Source organism: Xenopus laevis, chromosome 5L (assembly GCF_017654675.1).
Source record: "Xenopus laevis strain J_2021 chromosome 5L, Xenopus_laevis_v10.1, whole genome shotgun sequence".
Classification (NCBI taxonomy): domain Eukaryota; kingdom Metazoa; phylum Chordata; class Amphibia; order Anura; family Pipidae; genus Xenopus; species Xenopus laevis.
The window spans coordinates 169,928,969-169,954,427 of NC_054379.1; the positions used below are offsets into that span (position 1 = coordinate 169,928,969).

The following is a 25,459-nucleotide window of genomic DNA, read 5'->3' on the forward strand; positions in this document are numbered from 1 at the left end:
GAATGTTTCTCTTAGAAAATTCCTAGCCAAAATGCAATTTGTCCACTTCTGATAAATTATAACATGTTTTGATATGATTCCAGGGGAGCAGTTCTCCAGTGTCAGATCCACAATCTGTTTTATTTGAGAAATACCCTTATTTTTCCAAATGAGAAGAACATTGTTTCTTTACTACTTAGGGAATACAGTGTGTCCATATTGAACGCAAGGGAAAATGGGGAAATTTGAAAAATTCATGTTAAATTTACATAAAATTTGCCAAGTGAAAACAGTATGTCTATAAAGAGGATTCTTTTTGATATCCATAGGTTGATTCAACCAACTTTTATGTAGAAAAGAAACAACATATTCTTGAGAATCAAATCTAAGCGTAATATCTAAATTAGTGAACTTTTCCTCATCAGATAACCCTTAGACTGAAGTATCCTGTGATAGGCACCAAGTTAATCTTCTAAAGTCGGGAATATTTAATATAATGTGGTAAATAATAGAGCAGTAAATTAAGGATTGGGTAAGAGGAAAACCAGCAAGGTGATTCTCAGTCAAATTGAGGAGACAATTCACCCATTTATTACACATAGATTCGATGGTTTTTAAAATAGGGGAGAAATCAAGGGAATATAACTTAGACAGGTCACCTGAGAAAAAGATACCTAAATATTTCAATTTAGAGAAGGTTTTATTTTAAGCAAATTTCTTGGGATAGAGTCAAAAACAATCTAGAATTTCAGTTTTATTCATGTTTAAGATGTATCCCCAAAAATGTCCATAATACTAAGGGGCAAATGGGTTCAGTAGCTTTTAGGTGGCGAACTAGGGGGTCGAAGTTTTTTCTGAAAGAGACAGTACTTCGACTATCGAATAGTCGAACAATTTTTTTTTTTTTTTTTTTTAAAGGTTAATTTTTATTGAATTTTAACAACAGAAAAAATTAGAAAGAAGTAAAGCTAGTTAGAAGGAAAGAGAGAGGGGGAAAGTAGAGAAAAGAGGTACGGCTGAAAAAAGTGAGGTTGGTTGAGGTGGCTGGCGACTCGAGACAAGGGTTCCAAATATTCTCAAATTTCTTCGGGCATCCGCGTGCCAAGTACGTGAGCTTGTACAGTTCCAGTTGCGAATTAATTAGTCCAATTCATCTAGTCAGAGTCGGTGGCGATGGGCCCATCCAGTGCAGGGCAACAACTTTCTTTGCGTAAAAGAAAAGCAACCTCATCAGGCATCTAGTACTAACTCTAGGTATCACGGAGTCAAGGAGACCCAGAAGATAAGTAGCAGGGTTAAGTATCTGGGGAAGATCCAGTTCGGTAGCCATAAAGTTCACAATTGCCCTCCAATATCTAAGTATCACTGGGCAATCCCACATTAAATGCATGAAATTAGCGACAGAAGCACCACATCTTGGACAGCTGGGTGAAGCTTCCCCATCGTAAATAGTTTGAGGGGTGAGGTATGTTTGATGCGTGATCTTAAACTGTATGAGCCTGTCTCTTACACTCACCAATGGGACATATAAGTTGTCTATAATTTCTTCCCAATCATCAGGGTCGATACAAACCCCACTACTCTCCCACTTATACTTCACCCTGGGTCGGGGATCATATCTATTGGAAATTAAGTGCTTATATGCAGTGGATAGGAGCTTGACCTAGGCCATTTATTTTTAGTGGCCCATTCACCAAAGCTCGAGTGAAGGATTCAAAGTAAAAAAAACTTTGAATTTCGAAGTGTTTTTTTGGCTACTTCGACCGTCGAACGATTTTTAATTCGAATCCTTCGATTCAAAGGTCGAAGTAGCCCAAAAAACACTTCGAAATTCGAAGTTTTTTTACTTCGAATCCTTCACTCGAGCTTTGGTGAATGGGCCCCTAAAAATATATGGCCTTGAGAAAGGTCCTTGTGTGGACCCAACTGTCACATCGGCTGTTCATGTAACATTTTAATACACTTTTTGAGCATTGCACAAGTTAACTAGTTGTTGCTGGTAATTTTTTTCAATATCTAAACCGTTTACCGTGCACCCAAGGCAAATTTCAAAAGCAAAAGAGTGCTGCCCACATGGAGATATGTATATGATGTTTTGATAAAGGTCCTCTACGCAGGACTGAAACGTCGACTTACACCATTAAATCCGCTCCTCTGTAATTTTTAAAGCGCAAAAATAAAGCCGAAAATTTGATATTAAACACACCAGACTCCTTAATGGCTTGATCAGCACTCCCCAGCGGTAAATGTGATTGAACCATTAAAGCATTGCACATAAACTAAGTCCCATCAGTGCTCCGTGTTCTTTATGCTGATATTACTTGTGGCAGCACAAGCGCTTTTTTTCCTTTTTCTAGGGGTGAGTTCTCTGCTCTTCAGACTCATTATATATATATCAAACATATGCACTCTGAGCCAGTCTTTTACTAATGAGGGTGCAGGGTCAAAGCATTTATGTAAAGTTCAAAAGGACCCGCACTCCAAAATTGCTGAAACGACCGTGTTTTATTCTTCGATGGATGCACAAGTTTGAAGAATAACTTCAGTTGTGCTTGAACATTTCTGAACCCTTTAAAGTTTTCTAGATTGAATGTGACCTAAATCATCATCTGATTTTCAAACATGTCCTAAAAGCAGATGAAGAAAACCTAGTTAAACAAATGAAACAACAATTATTTGGTCATGTATTTATTGAAAAAAACGATCCAATAACATATGTGTGTGGCAAAAGTAAGTGAATCCTTAGGATTATCACCTAATTTGAAGGCGAAATCTGAGTCTGGTGTTTTTAGTCAATGGGATGACAATCAGGCGTGAGACCCTGTTGTATTTCAAGAATGGGGCAAATCTAGCAAAGTCTGATCACACATACAACACATTTGTGGATGTGCTTCATGGGACCTCAGAAAAAGAGTTGTTGATGCCCAAAAAGCTGGTCAATGTTATAAGAGTTCGGATTCCAACAATCAACAGTCAGACAGTTTTTGTTCAAATGGAGAAAATATAAGACCGTTGATACCGTACTCAGAAGTGGTCGACCATCAGAAGATCACTCCAACTGTAAGGCGTCTAATAGTCCTAGAGGTTACAAGGGAACCCAGGGTAACTTCTAAACAACTGAAGGCCTGTATCATATTGGTGAATGTTCATGAGTCGACCATCATCAGGAGAACACTAAACAGCAATGGTGCGTATGGCAGGGGAGCAAGTGAAGCCACTGCTCTCTCCCAAAATTAAGTTAAGCACCTACACTTTGCTAAAGATCATTCTGACAGACCAGAAAGATACTGGAAGAATGTTTTGTGGATGGATGAAGCCAAAATAGAGCTTTTTAGCTTAAAGGGCACCAATCATAACTAAAATCATTTACTAAGTAAATTCACTATGTGAAAGTTCAAGAAATCTGTTTTTTAAAACAGAATTGTTTGTATAATGTAAATGATCAACTCACTATTCCTTCTGCAAGATCTCCCCTATCTCCCCTGCAGTTCTAGCTGAGGCAGCCATCTTGGATTTCACTGGCTCCTCCTACCTATATCTTCCCAGCCAACTGTAGCTCTGAAATCTCGCACATGCTCAGTTGAAATTCCTTGCTTGCTTATGTAACGCTTTCTTGGCCTATTCTGCCAATTAGGAGTTAAGGGTGACCAGCTAGGTAGTGAGCATGGGTTACATTGCGAATCCTCACCCAGGGCAGAGCCTTCGCAAAATGGAAGCTTCCCCTTTAAACTGTAGTTGAACTACAACTCACAGGCATTTAAGTGTAAAAATAGAATAATGGACGCCAAGAGGTTCTTAAAAGGTAAAACAGGAGCACAGATTTATTATGCCAGAGGCACATGACCACAGGTTTACTTACAGATATACTGAGGACACAGCAGATGGAATCACTTTGGACATTACAAGGTTCACAGTCAGACAGGTGCGACTCCCAAAAGATATTGCAGATAGGTGTACATCAATTCCCAGTTTAACCGACGTTGCACAGTGAGGGGATCGGGATCGATCAGGTAGGGTACAGGTAGTCCTTTGCTCACCCAGATGCCTATCAACTGAGTTCCCTGCTCTAAAGGCAAACAGGCCTTGTGGGAAGCTACTCCCTACTACAATCCTCGTTGGAGCGACAACTGCTCTTTCTGCTACACCTCTCTGTCTTACTCTCCTAGAGAGTCTATAACAAGATCTTACTATCTTAGCTCATCCTCGTTCACGGGGTTACCTGGTCCCAGACTTAGCAGCAAAGGTGTCCCTCTGGGGTAAATGCTTACTGGGGCCTATGGTGATCCCAGGCTCAATGGAGATTCACCCAGCAGGAGCCAAAGAGGAAGAGGCCACTCCCTACACAACACTATATAGCAGTGTGGCAGGGGAGAGTCATTACACTCTTTGTCCAATAGGTGTGGGTGTTACACTTTACCAGTTTCAAGGGCTTGGTCCAATAACAAGGGAAAAGAGAACTACATACAAGAGGTAGGGGATTAACTCTATAGGGATAGGATATCCTATAGGTCCCTACACTTATCAACCCTTCTAAGCTATTTTTAAATCAGCCAAACCTGTGTGTTCAGTAGTGCTGCCACCTTCTAGAAGTGACTGTGTGCCCTTCATTTGCATAATGACATCACCAGCAGGGGACAAGAGAGGGAAATCTCCTGATACTTCTAGTGGAGGAGTTTACTGAAGCAAGGCATTCTGGGTAGAATACTCAAGGCAATGCTACAATCTGAGCATGCTCCTGAAATGTGCATGTTATAGTCACAGTCTCAGTGAAAGAACCCATTTGACAAAGTAAGGGATTTTTTAAAACTTGCAGTTTTAAACTATATACGTAGTTTGATTGTTGTGTTTAGCTTGTACTGGTCAGATTGTTAATATGTGTTTGATTTTGGCTGTGATAGGTTCCCTTTAAATGTGGAGAAAGAAAAACACTGCATTCCAATATTAAAACCTCATCCAATCTGTGAAACATGGAAGTGTTCTGGTCTGGCCCAGTTTAGCTGCATGTGGGCCGGGATGGCTTCTCTACTGGAGACAGAAAATACGGTCACACAAGATTCCATGCAAGCGGGGATAACCCCTCATGTTTAATGAGGCCGGACGAGCCCCCAAAACTTTACAGCTCAAACAGGCAGGAGTTATCCCCACTTACATCTCCATGTGCCGGGATTTATTGTCTCCATTACACTTGGGAGGGTGCCGTTCCCTCATACTGTGCTCCAGAACATCCTATAATAAGAGGTCAGGGTGGGCTGCTGGGTTATTTCCTGGAGGGCTTGTCATCATTGATGGAACAATGAATTCTGATCTATACCAGAGAAGTCTAAAGGAAAATGCCAAGACATCTGTCTGTGAACTGAATCTCAAGAGACAGTGGGTCATACAGCAAGACGACCATCCTAAACACTAAAGTTGACCATAGACACAAAGATCCGATCGTACGACAAGAGGATTCATACGATTTTCGGAACGTGTGTGGAGAGTCCCGACATTTTTCGTCCGGCGGAGATCGGTCGTTTGGTGGATGGGACAGGTTAAAAGATTCCTGTCGGCTGCTGATAATATCTCTGCGTGTATTGCTGATCATATGATTTTCAGTGGGAGACTGTCACCAACTTTGGTTGGACATAGATATCGTACGATTGGCAGAACATCGGCTCATCTGTTCTTTTACTACTTTATTTCATCTGAATGGTTAGTGACGGGTCAGGAGACGGGGAAGTCCGAGGATTCGAACGATCGGATCTTTGCATGTATGGCCAGCTTAAGTCCTTCTACGAAAGAATTGTTACAGAAGAATAAAGTGAATGTTCTGGGATGGCCCAGTTCTGACCTTAATCCGATTGAAATGTTGTGGAAAGAAACCCACCAACATCCAAGAGCTGAAGCTTTTCTGTAGTGAGGAATGGGCTAAAATTCCAACAGTTACCGACGCAAACGTTTAGTTGCACTAATTGCGGCACATGGGGGTCACAGAACGGTTTACTTCGTTTTGCCACACGCACACATGTACGTGGATCTTTTTTTTTCAATAAATACATGACCAAATATATTCATTTTTGTTTCATTTGTTTTAGGTCACATTCATATAAAATAAAGAAAAGATTAAAGGGTTCACAAGCTTCTCCGCAAGACTATATAGTTTATATATGTTAGTGTATAACTAGTTCAGCCAGTTCTCTATCCAGGTACAAATACTATGTTCCAGGCCAATATTCCTTCATTTAACCAGTAACCTTGTGTGTGGCACTGTATCAAATGCAAAGTCTAAAGCTGCCCAAAGAGGCAAAGACTTGGCACCATTTTCGGGCTGTGTGTGGAGTGTCAGACGGTTGGACAGGATAGAAAATTTCTGTTGGCTGCCGCTAATATCTCTGTGTGTATTGCCGATCTGATGATATCAGTGGGAGACTGTCACCAGCTTTTGTCGGACATAAACTTTCGTACGATTAGGGTGAGGACACACTGGACGATTTGTCGCCAACGTTTTTAAAAAGCAAATCGCGGCGACATATCACTCGTTTTGTCTCTGAACAAAACCAAATGAAAGACGCCAGCTCCTGTGCCCACAGCGCGTTTGTGAATCGCCTGTAGCTCCAAAACGCACTGAGACCCTTTTCCGAGCGATTTATCAGAAATAGCATGTACTTAGAAAAGCACTGAAATCTCCTAGACACGCACACACATACAGATAAGTAGCAGCAATTGTATTCAAATTACAATGCGAACGCAATGACGCAAGAACGTAAAGACGCCAGGTTACAGCGGGAAGCACAAACCGTTTCCGGTTTGGGTGGAGCACGTACCGCACAGAGTAATGGGATACAAATCACTCTGTGCCAATAGTCACTGTGAATCGTCTGGTCAAAAAAGAAGATCGTCTTGTCGCCGTGATTTACTTTTTTAAAACGTTGGCGACAAATCGTCCAGTGTGTCCTTACCCTTAATGTCAGGGGCAGAACATTGTCTAATTTGTTCTTTTACTACTTTATTTGATCCGAATGGTTAGTGGCAGGTCGAGAGATTGCACCAAACTATCGTTTGTCCGACATGAAGGTAAATTTACACGTCTATGGCCAGCTTTAGTAGATCCCATCCACTGCCATCCCAGAGTCAAGGTTCCTGCTCAACTCCTCACAGATGGCAATTAAATTAGTATAGCAAGATCGGTTATTTGAAAAGCTTTCCTACCACTGACGTCAGACTAACTGGCCCAAAGGTTTCCCTTTTTGCATAGCGGCACCACATTAGCAATTCTGAAGTCTCTCAGCACCATGCCAGACCTCAATGAATCCTGAAACATCATGACACTGCCGTTCCCTGCTGGCATCTCCCAATCTGGATACTCCCCATCAGCCTCTCCCTTCTGATATATTGTATGCCTTTGGGTGCTTTATTAGAGGAGGGGGAGCTAAGTTAGGTCATATCTCTTCCCTGTCCCCTAATCCTGGTCGTTATTCAGTGGCCCAGTAATGACCAGTTTCTATTGGTATCACTGCTTCTTTAAATGCCCATGTCACCCCCGGTGATAAGTAGGAGCTGCCAGAAATTTATACAGACCAATTTACATTTGATTCCAGGAAATTTGAGTGCGATACTTGCCATCTTTGTTGACCATGGGTTTTTCTGTTAGACCTTTAGTTTGTGTGTTTGTTGTTAGTTGTGTTGTTTTCATGATGTCAGACATCCCCAGCACCAACATGGTACATTCCTTTTTGGGGTCTCTACTTTGTGAGGCTGGTTATAAGGAGGAGGATCAGGAAGGATGTTCAGCCAATTGAAACCCTCAACTCTGAGCCAAACATTGTTACACTGATTTTCAGCTCAGCAAGTGGCAATAAGACACATATACATGTTATATACATATACCCTATATACAGGGTGAGCACCCATGGGTGCAACAGGTAGATAAAGTAACTCTTTGGCCTGTGTATGGCTGCCTTAACGCTACTTGCTTTACCCCCAGTAAAGGACAAAACAAAGTCTTTATAACAAATGTTTATTTACAAGTCACTACAGTAAGTCACATGACTGTAATTGCCAGCGATGATCCAATCCCGGGATGTTGAGTGTCTGATGGGCAGTAACGGGACTAGTGATGCCTCTATGAGATAACCATATGGCACAATCATTTATACAAGCCCCCGGGGGCACTGGGGAGTTGAGTCTGTCAATCCATTGATCCTGCATGCGCTCACTTAGTGGGGTAACTATCAGCAGACCCCAAGGGGAAGGACCCCCTGTCACTTCTGCAGCTTGAACTCTCCAGCAAATAAGTAAGCGTGGGGGGTTGTTGGGTGTACACCAGTCCCCCCAATTTTTTGTGGGGGTCTTGTCTGTACTTAAAGGGATACTGTCATGGGAAAAACATTTTTTTTTTCAAAATGAATCAGTTAATAGTGCTGCTCCAGCAGAATTCTGCACTGAAATCCATTTCTCAAAAGAGCAAACATTCAATTTTGAAATCTGACATGGGGCTAGACATATTGTCAGTTTCCCAGCTGCCCCCAGTCATGTGACTTGTGCCTGCACTTTAGGAGAGAAATGCTTTCTGGCAGTCTGCCATTTTTACTTCTCAATGTAACTGAATGTGTCTCAGTGGGACCTGGATTTTACTATTGAGTGTTGTTCTTAGATCTACCAGGCAGCTGTTATCTCATGTTAGGGAGCTGTTATCTGGTTACCTTCCCATTGTTCTTTTGTTTGGCTGCTGGGGGGGAAGGGAGGGGGTTGATATCACTCTAACGTGCAGTACAGCAGTAAAGAGTGACTGAAGTTTATCAGAGCACAAGTCACATGACCGGGGGCAGCTGGGAAATTGACAATATGTCTAGCCCCATGTCAGATTTCAAAATTGAATATAAAAAAAATCTGTTTGCTCTTTTGAGAAATGGATTTCAGTGCAGAATTCTGCTGGAGCAGCACTATTAACTGATGTGTTTTGAAAACATTTTTTTTCCCATGACAGTATCCCTTTAACCTTATATATATGCAGAAACAACTCAACCTTGGAAGTTACCCCAATTTGCACCCCTCTCACCCTCTTTTAGAATATGCACCCTAATTTTACTTACCTGCCTCCATTGAAAAGATCTGAAAGGCACCCTAAATCTTCCAAACAAGCAGAGCAGAGAGTAGGATTGGGGCCTCACCTGGACAGGACTGGGGTGTGTCCGTGGGTGGAAGAAGCGTGGCCTGACTTACAAGGGGGTGAGGTTCAGATGTACCTGTAAGGAGCCCTACAAACTGCCAACACCAAGCCTTTGAAATACAACAGACTCCAGAAGTTCGGTCAGGACAGCGGGTCGTCTCCTCTATCAGAGCCGGACAGATCTACTGTAAGTGAATTCGGAAATGTCTGTTGAGGTTGCTCTGAAGGCCGAATCGCTTGTCGCATATAGAACAAGAGAAGGGCTTCTCCCCCGTGTGGATGAGGAAATGTCTTTTCAGATGCCCCTGCAGCAAAAACGACTTGCCGCATTCATTGCAGGTAAATGGTTTCTCCCCGGAGTGAAACTTCATGTGTTTGTTCAGGTCTCGCTGAAGCCCAAAAGATTTGCCGCAATCAGAGCAGGAGAAGGGTTTGTCCCCCGTGTGGAGCCGGACGTGGCCAATGAGATGGGAGCGCTGAGTGAAAGACTTGCCACAGGTGGAGCAAGAGAAGGGCTTCTCCCCGGTGTGGATGCGGTAATGTTCTGTGAGCTGCGGCTTGCTCTTGAAGCACTTCTCACAGACGGGACAAGAGAACGGTTTCTCCTCCGTGTGACTGATCTGGTGCGAAACGAGGTGCGAGCGACTGCTGAAACGCTTCCCGCACTCGGAGCACGAAAACGGCTTCTCGCTCTTGTGGCTGTTCTTATGGGAGAAGAGGTGCGAGCGGGAGCGGAAGCATTTGCCGCATTCGGGGCAGACGTAGGGTTTCTCTCCGGTGTGAATTCGGTGGTGGGCGCCGAGGGTGGAGCGGTTGGCAAAACACTTGCCGCATTCGGAGCAACGGAACGGCTTCTCTGCTTTGTGGCTTCTCTGGTGAATCTCCAGATCCTTGTTACATATGAAACACACGTGGCACTCGTTGCAGTAGAACATCACCTGGGTAACATCACGTGGTACGGACGCATTGGCATCGGGGCATTTCCCACACGTGGGTCCCTTGCTTTCGGCTGCCTGTATCTGGTCTGTGAGGGGCTGAACTTTCCATTCTACTTCCAGTGATGCTGCTTCCCCTTTAATCCCATGAGAGATACAGTTGGTCGGGGTTTGGGGATCAGTTGGGGAAATGTCAGGGTTTGGGGGGTTTCCTTCTCCCCAGGAATAAAGGGCTCCTTTAATATCACTATGATTATCTGATTGGCTGATATTCAGGTGGGAGCCCACAGTGTCAGTAGGGGGGTCTGTGCCCTGGATCTGTTCTGTAGGGGGATCAGTGTTCCACTCACAATGTTCTTCCTCTTCCCATGATTCCTCCTTAATCCCATGAGAGATACAGTTGGTCAGTGTTTGGGGATCAGTTGGGGAAATGTCAGGGTTTGGGGGGTTTCCTTCTCCCCAGGAATAAAGGGCTCCTTTAATATCACTAGGATTATCTGATTGGCTGATATTCAGGTGGGAGCCCACAGTGTCAGTAGGGGGGTCTGTGCCCTGGATCTGTTCTGTAGGGGGATCAGTGTTCCACTCACAATGTTCTTCCTCTTCCCATGATTCCTCCTTAATCCCATGAGAGATACAGTTGGTCAGTGTTTGGGGATCAGTTGGGGAAATGTCAGGGTTTGGGGGGTTTCCTTCTCCCCAGGAATCTGCTTCTTCTGCCTCAGTCTTGTCTGGTTTATTTGCATTGCGCACATCTGCCCCCACATCCCATTCACAACCTGATAGAAATACAATAACATGCGACACAAACCCGTTAGTGAGTAGTGGGCCAGATAAGTACATACAGGTATGGGATTGATTATCTGGAAACCCATTATGCAGAAAGGCTCAGCAACACACTCCATCTACAGCCTGAGACGCTTCTATATTAGTCTCACAACACCAGACATGTGACAGAGCTGAGACCCCTCTGGACCCTCACACAGACCCCACTCAGCCCCTGGATTGAGTAGAACTGCCCCGGCACTCCCATTGTTTACCCCCCAGTGTCCCTGTCTGTCAGTTATTAGAATATTATAAATATTAATCTGCCACCCAGTGGATTTATTGAGGTGTAGCTGAACTGGAACAGAAAGTGGAGTCTCTCCCAACTGACTGACAGTTATACCCACAGTTCTGCTCAGTACTCACCCACTTTACTCTCCTTCCTCACCCCCCCGGTCTTCATGCCTTTTAGTATCTCCCACTGCTCCATGGAGAAATAGATCGACACATCCTCATACTTTATGGCACCCTAGTGCAGAGACACACTAGTCACCCTACATTATCATACACTGTTACTAAGCAACAAGGGATTATTGGGGGGCTGCTGTACCCACCTCTCCAGTCAGCAGCTGGATGATGTTGGACATCAGTTCCAGGATCTTCTTGGCATTTTCCTTCTGTATGACGGAGCCAGGGGGAGGGGCCACCGTTGGGCTGGTCACATGGTGCCTGCAGGCTCCTCCCAACATACAGTCAGTGCAGCTCTGTGGGAGGGGCATGTCATCACCTGACTTCTTTGTAACACTGTAGCCCTGTATATTGGGGAGATGATTAGGGACCCCTCTACTGCTCACCCTCCCCACTCAGCTGTCTCACTCACCTCTCCACTGACTGTCCCACTCACCTCTCCACTCAGCTGTCTCACTGCCCCACTCACACTGACACTCACCTCTCCACTCAGCTGTCTCACTGCCCCACTCACCTCTCCACTCAGCTGTCTAACTGTCCCACTCAGCTCTCCACTCAGCTGTCTCAATGCCCCACTCACCTCTCCACTCAGCTGTCTCACTGCCCCACTCACCTCTCCACTCAGCTGTCTCACTGCCCCACTCACCTCTCCACTCAGCTGTCTCACTGCCCCACTCACCTCAGCTGTCTCACTGCCCCACTCACCTCTCCACTCAGCTGTCTCACTGCCCCACTCACCTCTCCACTCAGCTGTCTCACTGCCCCACTCACCTCTCCACTCAGCTGTCTCACTGCCCCACTCACCTCTCCACTCAGCTGTCTCACTGCCCCACTCACCTCTCCACTCAGCTGTCTAACTGTCCCACTCAGCTCTCCACTCAGCTGTCTCAATGCCCCACTCACCTCTCCACTCAGCTGTCTCACTGCCCCACTCACCTCTCCACTCAGCTGTCTCACTGCCCCACTCACCTCTCCACTCAGCTGTCTCACTGCCCCACTCACCTCTCCACTCAGCTGTCTCACTGCCCCACTTCACCTCTCCACTCAGCTGTCTCACTGCCCCACTCACCTCTCCACTCAGCTGTCTCACTGCCCCACTCACCTCTCCACTCAGCTGTCTCACTGCCCCACTCACCTCTCCACTCAGCTGTCTCACTGCCCCACTCACCTCTCCACTCAGCTGTCTCACTGCCCCACTCACCTCTCCACTCAGCTGTCTCACTGCCCCCACTCACCTCTCCACTCAGCTGTCTCACTGCCCCACTCACCTCTCCACTCAGCTGTCTCACTGCCCCACTCACCTCTCCACTCAGCTGTCTCACTGCCCCACCACTCTCACTCAGCTGTCTCCACTGCCCCACTCACCTCTCCACTCAGCTGACTCACTGCCCCACTCACCTCTCCACTCAGCTGTCTCACTGCCCCACTCACCTCTCCACTCAGCTGACTCACTGCCCCACTCACCTCTCCACTCAGCTGTCTGACTGCCCCACTCACCTCTCCACTCAGCTGTCTCACTGCCCCACTCACCTCTCCACTCAGCTGTCTCACTGCCCCACTCACCTCTCCACTCAGCTGTCTCACTGCCCCACTCACCTCTCCAGTCAGCAGGTAGATAATCTCCAGTGTGAGAGTCAGGATTGTCTCATGCAGCTGATCTGGATCCTGGTTCCCCATCACTGGCTGGTGCTTGAGCTGCAGGAGAATGTCAGTAATACAGTAACATAGTAAGTGAGGTTGAAAAATGACATGTCCATCAAGTTCAACCTTAAGTCTATATATAACCTGCCTAACTGTCAGTTGATCCAGAGGAAGGGGAAAAACCCATCTGAAGTCTCTCCAATTTGCCTCAGACGGGGAAAAATTCCTTCCTGACTCCCAAAATGCAATGGGACCAGTCCCTGGATCAACTTGTACTATGAGCTCTCTCCCATATCCCTGTATTCCCTCACTTGCTAAACACCATCCAACCCCTTCTTATACCTATCTAATGTATCAGCCTGTACCACTGATTCACTTCCCAGCTCTCCCTGTAACACCCCTTTCCCTCCTCTAATCTCATTGGCTCCCTCCTGTCTGCTGGGAGGAGCTACTGGTGAATAAAGCATCCGACCCTTCCTTGTACCTATCTAATGTATCAGCCTGTACCCCTGATTCACTTCCCAGCTCTCCCTGTAACACCCCTTTCCCTCCTCTAATCTCATTGGCTCCCTCCTGTCTGCTGGGAGGAGCTACTGGTGAATAAAGCATCCGACCCTTCCTTGTACCTATCTAATGTATCAGCCTGTACCCCTGATTCACTTCCCAGCTCTCCCTGTAACACCCCTTTGCCTCCTCTAATCTCATTGGCTCCCTCCTGTCTGCTGGGAGGAGCTACTGGTGAATAAAGCATCCGACCCTTCCTTGTACCTATCTAATGTATCAGCCTGTACCCCTGATTCACTTCCCAGCTCTCCCTGTAACACCCCTTTCCCTCCTCTAATCTCATTGGCTCCCTCCTGTCTGCTGGGAGGAGCTACTGGTGAATAAAGCATCCGACCCTTCCTTGTACCTATCTAATGTATCAGCCTGTACCCCTGATTCACTTCCCAGCTCTCCCTGTAACACCCCTTTGCCTCCTCTAATCTCATTGGCTCCCTCCTGTCTGCTGGGAGGAGCTACTGGTGAATAAAGCATCCGACCCTTCCTTGTACCTATCTAATGTATCAGCCTGTACCCCTGATTCACTTCCCAGCTCTCCCTGTAACACCCCTTTGCCTCCTCTAATCTCATTGGCTCCCTCCTGTCTGCTGGGAGGAGCTACTGGTGAATAAAGCATCCGACCCTTCCTTGTACCTATCTAATGTATCAGCCTGTACCCCTGATTCACTTCCCAGCTCTCCCTGTAACACCCCTTTGCCTCCTCTAATCTCATTGGCTCCCTCCTGTCTGCTGGGAGGAGCTACTGGTGAATAAAGCATCCGACCCTTCCTTGTACCTATCTAATGTATCAGCCTGTACCCCTGATTCACTTCCCAGCTCTCCCTGTAACACCCCTTTGCCTCCTCTAATCTCATTGGCTCCCTCCTGTCTGCTGGAGGAGCTACTGGTGAATAAAGCATCCGACCCTTCCTTGTACCTATCTAATGTATCAGCCTGTACCCCTGATTCACTTCCCAGCTCTCCCTGTAACACCCCTTTGCCTCCTCTAATCTCATTGGCTCCCTCCTGTCTGCTGGGAGGAGCTACTGGTGAATAAAGCATCCGACCCTTCCTTGTACCTATCTAATGTATCAGCCTGTACCCCTGATTCACTTCCCAGCTCTCCCTGTAACACCCCTTTGCCTCCTCTAATCTCATTGGCTCCCTCCTGTCTGCTGGGAGGAGCTACTGGTGAATAAAGCATCCGACCCTTCCTTGTACCTATCTAATGTATCAGCCTGTACCCCTGATTCACTTCCCAGCTCTCCCTGTAACACCCCTTTCCCTCCTCTAATCTCATTGGCTCCCCCCTGTCTGCTGGGAGGAGCTACTGGTGAATAAAGCATCCGACCCTTCCTTGTACCTATCTAATGTATCAGCCTGTACCCCTGATTCACTTCCCAGCTCTCCCTGTAACACCCCTTTCCCTCCTCTAATCTCATTGGCTCCCTCCTGTCTGCTGGGAGGAGCTACTGGTGAATAAAGCATCCGACCCTTCCTTGTACCTATCTAATGTATCAGACTGTACCCCTGATTCACTTCCCAGCTCTCCCTGTAACACCCCTTTCCCTCCTCTAATCTCATTGGCTCCCCCCTGTCTGCTGGGAGGAGCTACTGGTGAATAAAGCATCCGACCCTTCCTTGTACCTATCTAATGTATCAGCCTGTACCCCTGATTCACTTCCCAGCTCTCCCTGTAACACCCCTTTCCCTCCTCTAATCTCATTGGCTCCCTCCTGTCTGCTGGGAGGAGCTACTGGTGAATAAAGCATCCGACCCTTCCTTGTACCTATCTAATGTATCAGACTGTACCCCTGATTCACTTCCCAGCTCTCCCTGTAACACCCCTTTCCCTCCTCTAATCTCATTGGCTCCCTCCTGTCTGCTGGGAGGAGCTACTGGTGAATAAAGCATCCGACCCTTCCTTGTACCTAATGTATCAGCCTGTACCCCTGATTCACTTCCCAGCTCTCCCTGTAACACCCCTTTCCCTCCTCTAATCTCATTGGCTCCCTCCTGTCTGCTGGGAGGAGCTACTGGTGAATAAAGCATCCGACCCTTCCTTGTACCTAATGTATCAGCCTGTACCACTGATTCAGGGAGACAATTGCAATGAGTGGGGGAGGTGACAATATAAATGACGTCACTGGGACTCACTGGTGACAGGTAGGAAATATGTCAGAGCTGAGCTGCCCTGAGTCTCAATAAAAAAGACTTGACTATAAAGAGCCAATAGATGATCCCAACGAGACGTTGCTATGGCAACTCATAAAGTCCTTCTGTCAGCCAATGAGCAGAGAGGGGCGGGGCTTGCACTCAGCCAATGATGCAGTGACAGTTTGTTGGGTAGAAAAGATGTGACTGACTCCCTATAGGGAACATCTCCTGTCACATCTCCTGCTGCTTCTCAGGTTATTGAGTCGCTTTGGAGTCAGTGACAATAGTAACCGAGCAGCTAAATAATAACAAGAGGTGGGACGGGCTTCCCAGGTCACGTGTGTAACATACAGACAGAAGGGAATGAATGAGCCCTGCCCTGTGTATTTATTACACGTGTCCCAGCTGAGGCCCTCGGGGTATTTATAGAGCGGACTATGGATTATACATCACATTAGTTACTGAGGGAATAGTCCCCCGATATAGAGACAGACACTGACCTGCAGCTCCTCCTTCTTGTCTCCTCGCAGGGACTCGCTTCCGGTATGTCCGACGGTGCGTTCCACGCCTCATTGTGAATTAGGGGGCGGGGTTAAAGACCATCAGACTTGTGCTGCAATTACTTCCCATTATGTATTGTACAACACTGCCCTCTAGCGACTGAAACGACCACGTCTCTGTAACAAGCCAAACTGTCCCCCATCACCGCCGCCTCTCTCTGCTCCACGTGATCTTCACTCCCAGCGGCGCATCTTCTTTACAATCCCTGTGACCCGAGCAGGATCCCCATGTGCCGCAGCCTCGCCCCCATCACTCACACGTCACTCACTCGTCACTCGCCTCTCCTCCCAGTGTCCCGGGGCAGTTTCCTCACACACTCAGGGAATGGGCTGACGCTGTGGGTAAATAAAGAGGGAGGGTACTCGGGAGCCTATAGGGTGGCAGTAGTGACGCAAGGGGGCGGGGCTCAGTTGTTAGAAGAGTCCAGCGCGGGGGAGTTGGACTGTACCATCCGCAGAGCAGCAGCAGGTAAGTAACAGCTCAGGTGGAGTCTTCCTGTTCTCTCCTATATATAATGTCCTGTTCCTTTCACATGCCAGTGGCCAATGAACGGGTTAATCCCACCTGCCATACAAATGGGACAGGAAATACAATACATTTTGCACTTCCGCCCCCCGGCCGCCATCTTTTTCCTCCTGTCCCCCCCCCCTGAACGCGCCAGAAGATTCCTCTCTGCTTCTGAAGCTCCGGGACCGACGCGTGACCTTGAGAGAGTCGCCAGAGAAACTAACATAAAGCTTAACGGGCGATTGTGCCTGCGGCGCTGTCAGACGCAATGATGAAAATCTCCGCATGCGCAATAAGACGTCAACATCCGCTTCCAAGATGGAACCCACAGTCAGCCGCCTCCATAAGATGTGGACAAAGACAGAGACCCTCAAACGACCAGTGTCACTTCAGCAACCAACCTGGGGGGTAATGACCACTGATGCCAGAAAGTGAGGTTGGGGATCACACATTATAGATTTGTTATTTTATTTGGTTTTCACAATAAACCATAAACAATCAATATAATAACAAATAGTATGCAGACATTATGAACAAGAAGACGCAAGGAAGATGGAGGCAGAATGAAATTGTCAGGTCACCCAACTGGGAAGAATTGAAGGCAGTGTTCCTGGAGTTTCTAACCTTCCAACAGCTTCTAATGAACAAATCCAGGGGTGTAACTATAGAGGAAGCAGACCCTGTGCCTGCAGGGGGGTCCAGGAGGTATAGGGGCCCCACGAGGCCCTAATTCATATACAGTTTCAATAAATATTGGTAAAACAAGTCAACTGCTAAAAATTTTGGAGGCCTGAAAAATAATTTGCTGTGGGGCCCAGTAATATCTAGTTACGCCACTGAACAAATCAGTATTGGGCAGCTCAGAGAATTTGACCACAATAAAATATGTGAACAAACAAGGAGGCACAAAATCAAAGAGTCTATTAGACGTGACCAGCCTTATTGTCGCATGGGCCGACAAGAATCTTATCAAATTGAAAGCAGAATACATCCCAGGGATACAGAACATAATGGCGGACAAACTAAGCAGGTCAGCCGGGTTGAACAGAGAATGGGAACTTCACCAGTCTGCCTTCAACTTAATCCAAAAGAAATAGGGACCATTCTCTCTGGATCTAATGGCCTCGAAGGCCAATGGCAATATGGCAATATCTGCATCATGGACTCCGGACAAGAATGCTCTTTTCATCGATGCCTTTCAATAATATGGAATTTTTAGAGATCATATCTGTTTCCACCGATTCCCCGGATCCCAAGAATACTGAGGAAAGACCAATCAGAGATAGTGTTGGTGGCCAAGGAGACCATTGTTCCTGCAAATAATGTCCTTATCCAAGGACCAGACCATGAGAATCCCAATCAGAGGGGATCTGTTAACACAAGGGAACATGATACAACCACATCCAGACAAGTGGGCACTAACGGCCTGGCTTTTGAAAGGAAAAAATTGGCAAAAACAGGTTTATCAGAAGGCTCCATATCCACATTGATGGCAGCCAGAAAGCTGAACACTATAACAAGATATTTCCTCATATGGGAAACATTTATAACATGTGCCAAGAGAAAGAACTGAATCCAGCTGAAGCTTCAGAGGTTCACCTTGTAGACTTTCTACAAAAGGAGTGGAAATGAAACGAAATATTTCCACTCTCAAAGGTCAAATGACGTAAATTTCTCACTTTTCAGGCATAGCCTGGGCACCAAGCCTACGATTAAGAGATTCTTTCAAGGACTTTTTCCAATAATCAGAACACAAGTTCCTCCTTGGGATCTCAGCTTGGTGTTGGCTGCTCTAACAGGTCGAACCATTTGAGACTATTTCGTCCTCTCAAATTGCTGAATATGAAAACTTGTTTCCTATTGGCCATTGACCAGAAGAGTAGGGGGATTACAGGCCCTCTCTATGGCAAGATAAAGTTGTGCTTAAAACAGCTGACAGATTCATTCCTAGTAGGGATGCACCGAATCCACTTTTTTGGATTCGGCCGAACCCCCGAATCCTTCATGAAAGATTCGGCTGAATACCGAACCGAACCCAAACCCTAATTTGCATATGCAAATTAGGGGCGGGAAGGGGGAAACATTTTTTACTTCCTTGTTCTCTGACAAAAAGTCACGCAATTTCCCTCCCCACCCCTAATTTGCATATGCAAATTAGGATTCGGTTCGGCCGGGTAGAAGGATCCGGCCAAATCCTGCTGAAAAAGGCCGAATCCCGAACCGAATCCTGGATTTGGTGCATCCCTAATTCCTAGTCATGTCGGGGTTTCATACGACTCAAGATATCGTGTTACAACTTTCTTTCCAGAGCCGCAGACTCCTATGGAACAGAAATGGCACAATGTGGATGTAGTGAGATGCTTAAATACCTACCTGGATAGAGTAAAAAACATCAGAAAATCAGATTCTTTATTGGTGATTCCTGAGGGAAAAAAGACTGGAGCAGAACCATCTAAGTCTCGTAACATGGATCAAAGAGTGCGTTAAAAGGGCGTACGAGACGGAGTCCAGCACAGCACCCTCTGGTATTAGAGCGTCTTGGGCTTTCCAATCTAAGGGAACATCAGAAGAAATCGGCAAAGCAGCAGTTTGGTCTTCCTTTAACACATTTATCAATCACTACAAATTTTAAGTATTTTCCAAAAAATCAGCAGCTTTTGCAACAGCGGTTTTACATTCAGCAGTTTGTATCGAATAAAGACCCTCCCAAAAAAGGTGATTCTTTTGTACATTCTGTTCATTGCCCGCTGCCATGTGAAAGGAACAGGAAAAACGAAAATCATATCAAACTCACCGAGATTTTCTTTTCCTGTCCGAGCTCTCGGTATCCTGGATAGTTTAGTTTTCCCTTACCCGGAAGTGACTGTTGTGAGTCACATAATCACGCGCTGAGGCTTCTGGGAGTTGTAGTCACGCAGAAAGCTGCGTCTCATAAGGAATTGAGTATAAATAGAAGAACATGTGATTACACACAGGGGTCACTTAGCAACTTTATTATCATAACTTTGTAACTAAATCCCCTGCACTTGTATTTATACTCAATTGTAAGTAACACTCTCATTACACTGACATACTCTCATTCATTGCCCCTAATGACCGACTCACTGGTGTGTGAAATCATCAGCGTGACATCACTGGGCTCTCATGGAAGTGAAATTGATACACAAGGGGCGCTGGAGACATGATGGAGCTGCCATACAGTACAGCCTGGGGCCCTCCAGTATTTCTATACAAGATCATGTGCCTGAGTGTGACCCCCCAGAACTGAGTGTGACCCCTGTACCTGTTGTACAAAGGGCAGTTATTGGGTCATTAAAGGACAAGGACACAAAGTCACGAGGGAGGGCAATAGATTTGTCAGGATTAAGAGTTAGTTGCCCCATGTCACTCCTGCTTGTTACACGTGTCACCCTAACTCACCCCTGTCACTCACTCTCCTCACTGTCTCCTCTCCATTCTCTCTCCTCCTCTCCATTCTGCACATTCACTTTTACTCTCAACTCCATTGTCATCTGCTGCTTCTCATCTCTGTCCCCCAGGCCCACCCCCAGCATTGCCCCCTCTCTATTGCCCCCACCTTCATCTCTTCTGTCTTTCCCTCCCCCGCCTGCCCCTCCCCATTACTTGTCTCTTATTGGCTGTGATTCTTATTCTCCAGATATTCAATCTCATGTGTCAGACGCCTCTGTGACATCACAATCCTCTCACCTGTCACCTGAGTCACTTTACTATGAACCAACTTGTCTACTTAACCCTCATCTGTATAATGACTGTCTCAGGTAAGTTCTGTATAGCGAGTGTCTCAGGTAGTTCTGTATGTATGTCAGCAGAGCTTACACTCTATGTGCCGATGCTCATGGGCTCTCAGCAAGTCTGGACTGGGAGTCAAACTAGTTCCAGGCATTTCCAATACACAGAGGCCCAATAACTAGTCTGTGCATCTTACACTAGCCCCTCTGTCAGATTGCTGGTCCGGGCAGTGTATTTATTGGTTCCAGCCCCCTATTGGGTGTGGAGTTGCTATAACAACAGATGAGTAAATATCCTTCTTATGTTTCAGCCAATGAGAGTCCTTGTCCCCAGCTGTTGGTCAGGAGAGAAATAGTGAATAAAGGGTTTCACAGGTAAGTGCACATAGACAGGTGAGTAGTTCCCATGCTCAGTGTATCTTAGGGGAATAGTCATTTGCGGGGGCCTCCAAAGCCACAGATTTACCCACTGGTCACAAGGGGTTGTGCCAATCAATTGCCCCTAGAAGGGGCCATCTCCCCAATCTCTGTGAAGAGTAGAGTATGAAGAGGAGTATGGGATGAGTATAGTATTGGAAGGAGTATGGGATGAGTATAGTATGGGAAGGAGTATGAGATGAGTATAGTATGGGAAGGAGTATGAGATGAGTATAGTATGGGAAGGAGTATGAGATGAGTATAGTATGGGAAGGAGTATGAGATGAGTATAGTATGGGAAGGAGTATGGGATGAGTATAGTATGGGAAGGAGTATGGGATGAGTATAGTATGGGAAGGAGTATGGGATGAGTATAGTATGGGAAGGAGTATGAGTTGAGTATAGTATGGGAAGGAGTATGGGATGAGTATAGTATGGGAAGGAGTATGGGATTAGTATAGTATGGGAAGGAGTATGGGATGAGTATAGTATGGGATGAGTATAGTATGGAATGAGTATAGTATGGAATGAGTATAGTATGGGATGAGTATAGTATGGGATGAGTATAGTATGGGATGAGTATAGTATGGGATGAGTATAGTATGGGATGAGTAGAGTATGGGGAGGAGTATGGGACGAGTAGAGTATGGGGAGGAGTATGGGACGAGTAGAGTATGGGGAGGAGTATGGGACGAGTAGAGTATGGGGAGGAGTATGGGACGAGTAGAGTGTGGGGAGGAGTATGGGACGAGTAGAGTATGGGGAGGAGTATGGGACGAGTAGAGTATGGGGAGGAGTATGGGACGAGTAGAGTATGGGGAGGAGTATGGGACGAGTAGAGTATGGGGAGGAGTATGGGACGAGTAGAGTATGGGGAGGAGTATGGGACGAGTAGAGTATGGGGAGGAGTATGGGACGAGTAGAGTATGGGGAGGAGTATGGGACGAGAAGAGTATGGGGAGGAGTATGGGACAAGTAGAGTATGGGACGAGTAGAGTATGGGAAGGAGTATGGGATGAGTAGAGTATGGGGAGGAGTATGGGACGAGTAGAGTATGGGGAGGAGTATGGGACAAGTAGAGTATGGGGAGGAGTATGGGACGAGTAGAGTATGGGGAGGAGTATGGGACGAGAAGAGTATGGGGAGGAGTATGGGACAAGTAGAGTATGGGAAGGAGTATGGGATGAGTAGAGTATGGGGAGGAGTATGGGATGAGTAGAGTATGGGATGAGTAGAGTATGGGGAGGAGTATGGGACAAGTGAAGTATGGGACGAGTAGAGTATGGGGAGGAGTATAGGACGAGTAGAGTATGGGGAGGAGTATGGGACGAGTAGAGTATGGGGAGGAGTATGGGGCAAGTAGAGTATGGGACGAGTAGAGTATGTGGAGGAGTATGGGACGAGTAGAGTATGTGGAGGAGTATGGGATGAGTAGAGTATGGGGAGGAGTAGAGTGGGACGAGTAGAACATACACACAGACACCCCTTGATTGTGTTCCCATATGCTCCTGTATTAACCATTGAGCTGCCACTCTCCTTTCTGTACTTACTGTAGGGACTTGGTTACAAGAGTTGCAGTTCAGGGCCCATCAGAACAGGTGGAGCAGTGCAAGGTGCTGATCCAAGAGCTCATACCTTCTGGTTTATATCTGGATCCATATCAGCTCTCCTCTCTGCGGCACCACAACCTGACAGAGGTACAGACAAGCCCAAGGCAACGTAGAGTCGTACGGCTTATGTGGGGCTGTAGTAACGGGGTGTCTCTCTGTAGGTTCTGTTACTGACAGCAGTAGATGTGGAGGCCCCTGAGTACCTCTCTAAGGGCCTCACTGCTCTGGTCTATCCCAAGTCAGACCCATCGTGTGCCCATTGCTTCATCTCCACCGTGCCGCTCCACCTGCGCTACCACCGACCTGCGGCCCAAACTGACACAGTCTCCGTAACGTTGCAGAACCCCAAATTACTGGTCGACTGCGGCCCAGGTAACTCCTCCCACCTGCAGTGTACACACTTACCTGCACGTCCTTGCCCCGCCCATTAACAGCAAATATGACCAATCAGCCACATTGCTCTGTATCCTCTGCCCCCATGGGCAGCAAGTGTGGGGGTCATGATTATAAAAGTCCAACCCACAATCCTGATTGGTCAGTATAACATTTACTATTATTCCTCCTTAGATTTACCCCCCAGATCTTGCTCACCCCACTCCGTGACTGACGCTCCATGTGACCTAAAGGACAAATCACTGTGCCAATGGCTGGAGCTTCCTTATACTGCTGTAAGTACCACCCCCTGCCCCTGGCACATATACCTTTATATCTATATATCTATCTATATATCTATATACTGATCCTACTTACTGCTGCCACATACACTGCGATGGCACCAGGGAAGGGGCTGGACACAGGTATATAAATCAGATTGGTGGGTAATAAATCAGTATAATGGGTATAAAAATCAGTATAATGGGTATAAAAAACAGTATATTGGGTATAAAAATCAGTATAATGGGTATATAAATCAGTATGGTGGGTATATAAATCAGTATGGTGGGTATATAAATCTGTATAATGGGTATATAAATCAGTATGGTGGGTATATAAATGAGTATGGTGGGTATATAAATCAGTATGGTGGGTATATAAATCAGTATGGTGGGTATATAAATCAGTATGGTGGGTATATAAATCAGTATGGTGGGTATATAAATCAGTATGGTGGGTATATAAATCAGTATGGTGGTTATATAAATCAGTATGGTGGGTATATAAATCTGTATAATGGGTATATAAATCAGTATGGTGGGTATATAAATCAGTATGGTGGTTATATAAATCAGTATGGTGGGTATATAAATCAGTATGGTGGGTATATAAATGAACATGGTGGGTATATAAATGAGCATGGTGGGTATATAAATCAGTATGGTGGGTATATAAATCAGTATGGTGGGTATATAAATCAGTATGGTGGGTATATAAATCAGTATGGTGGTTATATAAATCAGTATGGTGGTTATATAAATCAGTATGGTGGGTATATAAATCAGTATGGTGGGTATATAAATCAGTATAGTGGGTATATAAATCAGTTTGGTGGGTATATAAATCAGTATGGTGGGTATATAAATGAACATGGTGGGTATATAAATGAGCATGGTGGGTATATAAATCAGTATGGTGGGTATATAAATCAGTATGGTGGGTATATAAATCCGTATACTGGGTATATAAATCAGCATGGTGGGTATATAAATCCGTATACTGGGTATATAAATCAGCATGGTGGGTATATAAAGGAGCATGGTGGGTATATAAATCCGATTGATGGGCACAAGTTGGTATGACCCCTTTTTTCTGTTCCACAGGTTCCAGCTGAATTGATTGTGGAGGTTCCAGTGGGTCTGACCCAGGACAGGCCATTAGTAAATACCGTGACTCTGATAGTGACTGTGTTATGTGCCGGGATGATACTCGGCGCTGTTTACAGACATGGCCACGGTTCTGTGTAGTCTCTGGTCCAATGGTCCATTCTGCAGCCTGAGGGGAGGAGTTTGTGACTTGCCCTTTCACCTGGATGAGCCCCAAGAAGTTTCCCAGGGACCTTTAGTGCACAAATGTCTGTCTATTCCATGGGGCCCTTGAGGGCCCAAAGCTGTAGTTTTAAACCCTTTGGTGGTGCATTTGTGTGGAGGGACTCGCCTCAAATCTGCTCTTGTGGTATGTGGCCCCTGCGGAATGCTTTATACATACAGTACTGGAACCCTCCCTTCCTTTAGCTGCAGCCTGTGTGAGGCTTTGAGATAAGGAGCAGCTTATGATACAGAGAACTGCTGCTGATGTAACTTCCTGCTCCACCTTCTCACATGGACTCGCCAGAACCAGGAAGTTGGAAAGTGATTTCAATGACTTGTTTGTTATAACAAAATAATAAAATGAGGAATTATTTCTATTAAGCCAATAGGCAATAGTGATGTTTAGTCCTATTTGTTGCACAGGGGGTTTACTGCCCCTTTAACTGCCAGGAGGCTCGTTAACATGTGGTGCTGCTTTTTCACTTATTGGGCATTTTTTGGGGGCAAATATAGAACTTGTTTGTTTCCATGGCAACCTGAGCTTTCAAACTGCACCTTCTACTTCTGTAACGATCGATAATAACCCCAAATGACTTACCCTTCATGGAGTTGTCGGGGGAAAATTCCGGTGACTGACTGTAGATTCAGGGGCTGCTGTGAGATGCCACAGAGATTGTCTAGTTACTGGGTCTGTGTCCAGTGATAATGTCAGTCCCACTCATCACACAACTGGCCCAAACCCTCATTCTGGCTTCCCAGGCTACTGACTTACACCTGCATAAACTACTGTAGTAAAGGGGTTGTTCACCTTTAAATTAACTGTTAGACCGACGTAGAGAGGGATATTCTGAGACAATTTGCAATTGGTTTTCATTTTTTACTATTTGTGGCTCCAGCCACCTGGTTGCTAGGGTCCAAATAGTGAGTCTCTATGGCAACTTACAGCAGCCCCTCTGGCATTAGCCACAAGCCACAGATAGGGTTGCCTGTTATTAATAGGGAATAAAGATAAATATAT

The 25,459-nt window shown here is 46.0% G+C and overlaps 2 protein-coding genes across 5 annotated transcripts; one reads left to right on the plus strand and one right to left on the minus strand.

The window, feature by feature from the left end:
- Positions 1–8,986: 8,986 nt before the first annotated feature.
- On the minus strand, positions 8,987–16,238 carry LOC108716293 (oocyte zinc finger protein XlCOF7.1). Of its 2 annotated transcripts, XM_041563678.1 has the most exons (6): positions 16,134–16,238; positions 12,892–12,990; positions 11,442–11,639; positions 11,254–11,356; positions 10,755–10,841; positions 8,987–10,514 (listed from the first exon to the last, which is right to left on the minus strand). In XM_041563678.1, the coding sequence occupies exons 2-6, from the start codon at positions 12,970–12,972 to the stop codon at positions 9,310–9,312; spliced, it is 1,674 nt and encodes a 557-aa protein (XP_041419612.1). In that variant the 5' UTR covers positions 12,973–12,990; positions 16,134–16,238; the 3' UTR covers positions 8,987–9,309. The 2 variants fall into 2 exon arrangements, with proteins under 2 accessions (XP_041419612.1, XP_041419613.1); XM_041563679.1 differs by lacking the exon at positions 16,134–16,238 and having other exon boundaries at positions 11,442–11,682; positions 12,859–12,922.
- Positions 16,239–16,538: 300 nt separating this feature from the next.
- pigx.L (phosphatidylinositol glycan anchor biosynthesis class X L homeolog) lies at positions 16,539–24,827 on the plus strand. 3 transcript variants are annotated; one of them, XR_005961125.1, is made up of 8 exons: positions 16,539–16,662; positions 20,360–20,480; positions 20,762–20,825; positions 22,423–22,564; positions 22,639–22,849; positions 23,045–23,145; positions 24,235–24,431; positions 24,468–24,822. XR_005961125.1 is itself a non-coding variant. In XM_018262013.2 (7 exons), the coding sequence occupies exons 2-7, from the start codon at positions 20,432–20,434 to the stop codon at positions 24,376–24,378; spliced, it is 711 nt and encodes a 236-aa protein (XP_018117502.1). In that variant the 5' UTR covers positions 16,539–16,662; positions 20,360–20,431; the 3' UTR covers positions 24,379–24,822.
- Positions 24,828–25,459: the final 632 nt, after the last annotated feature.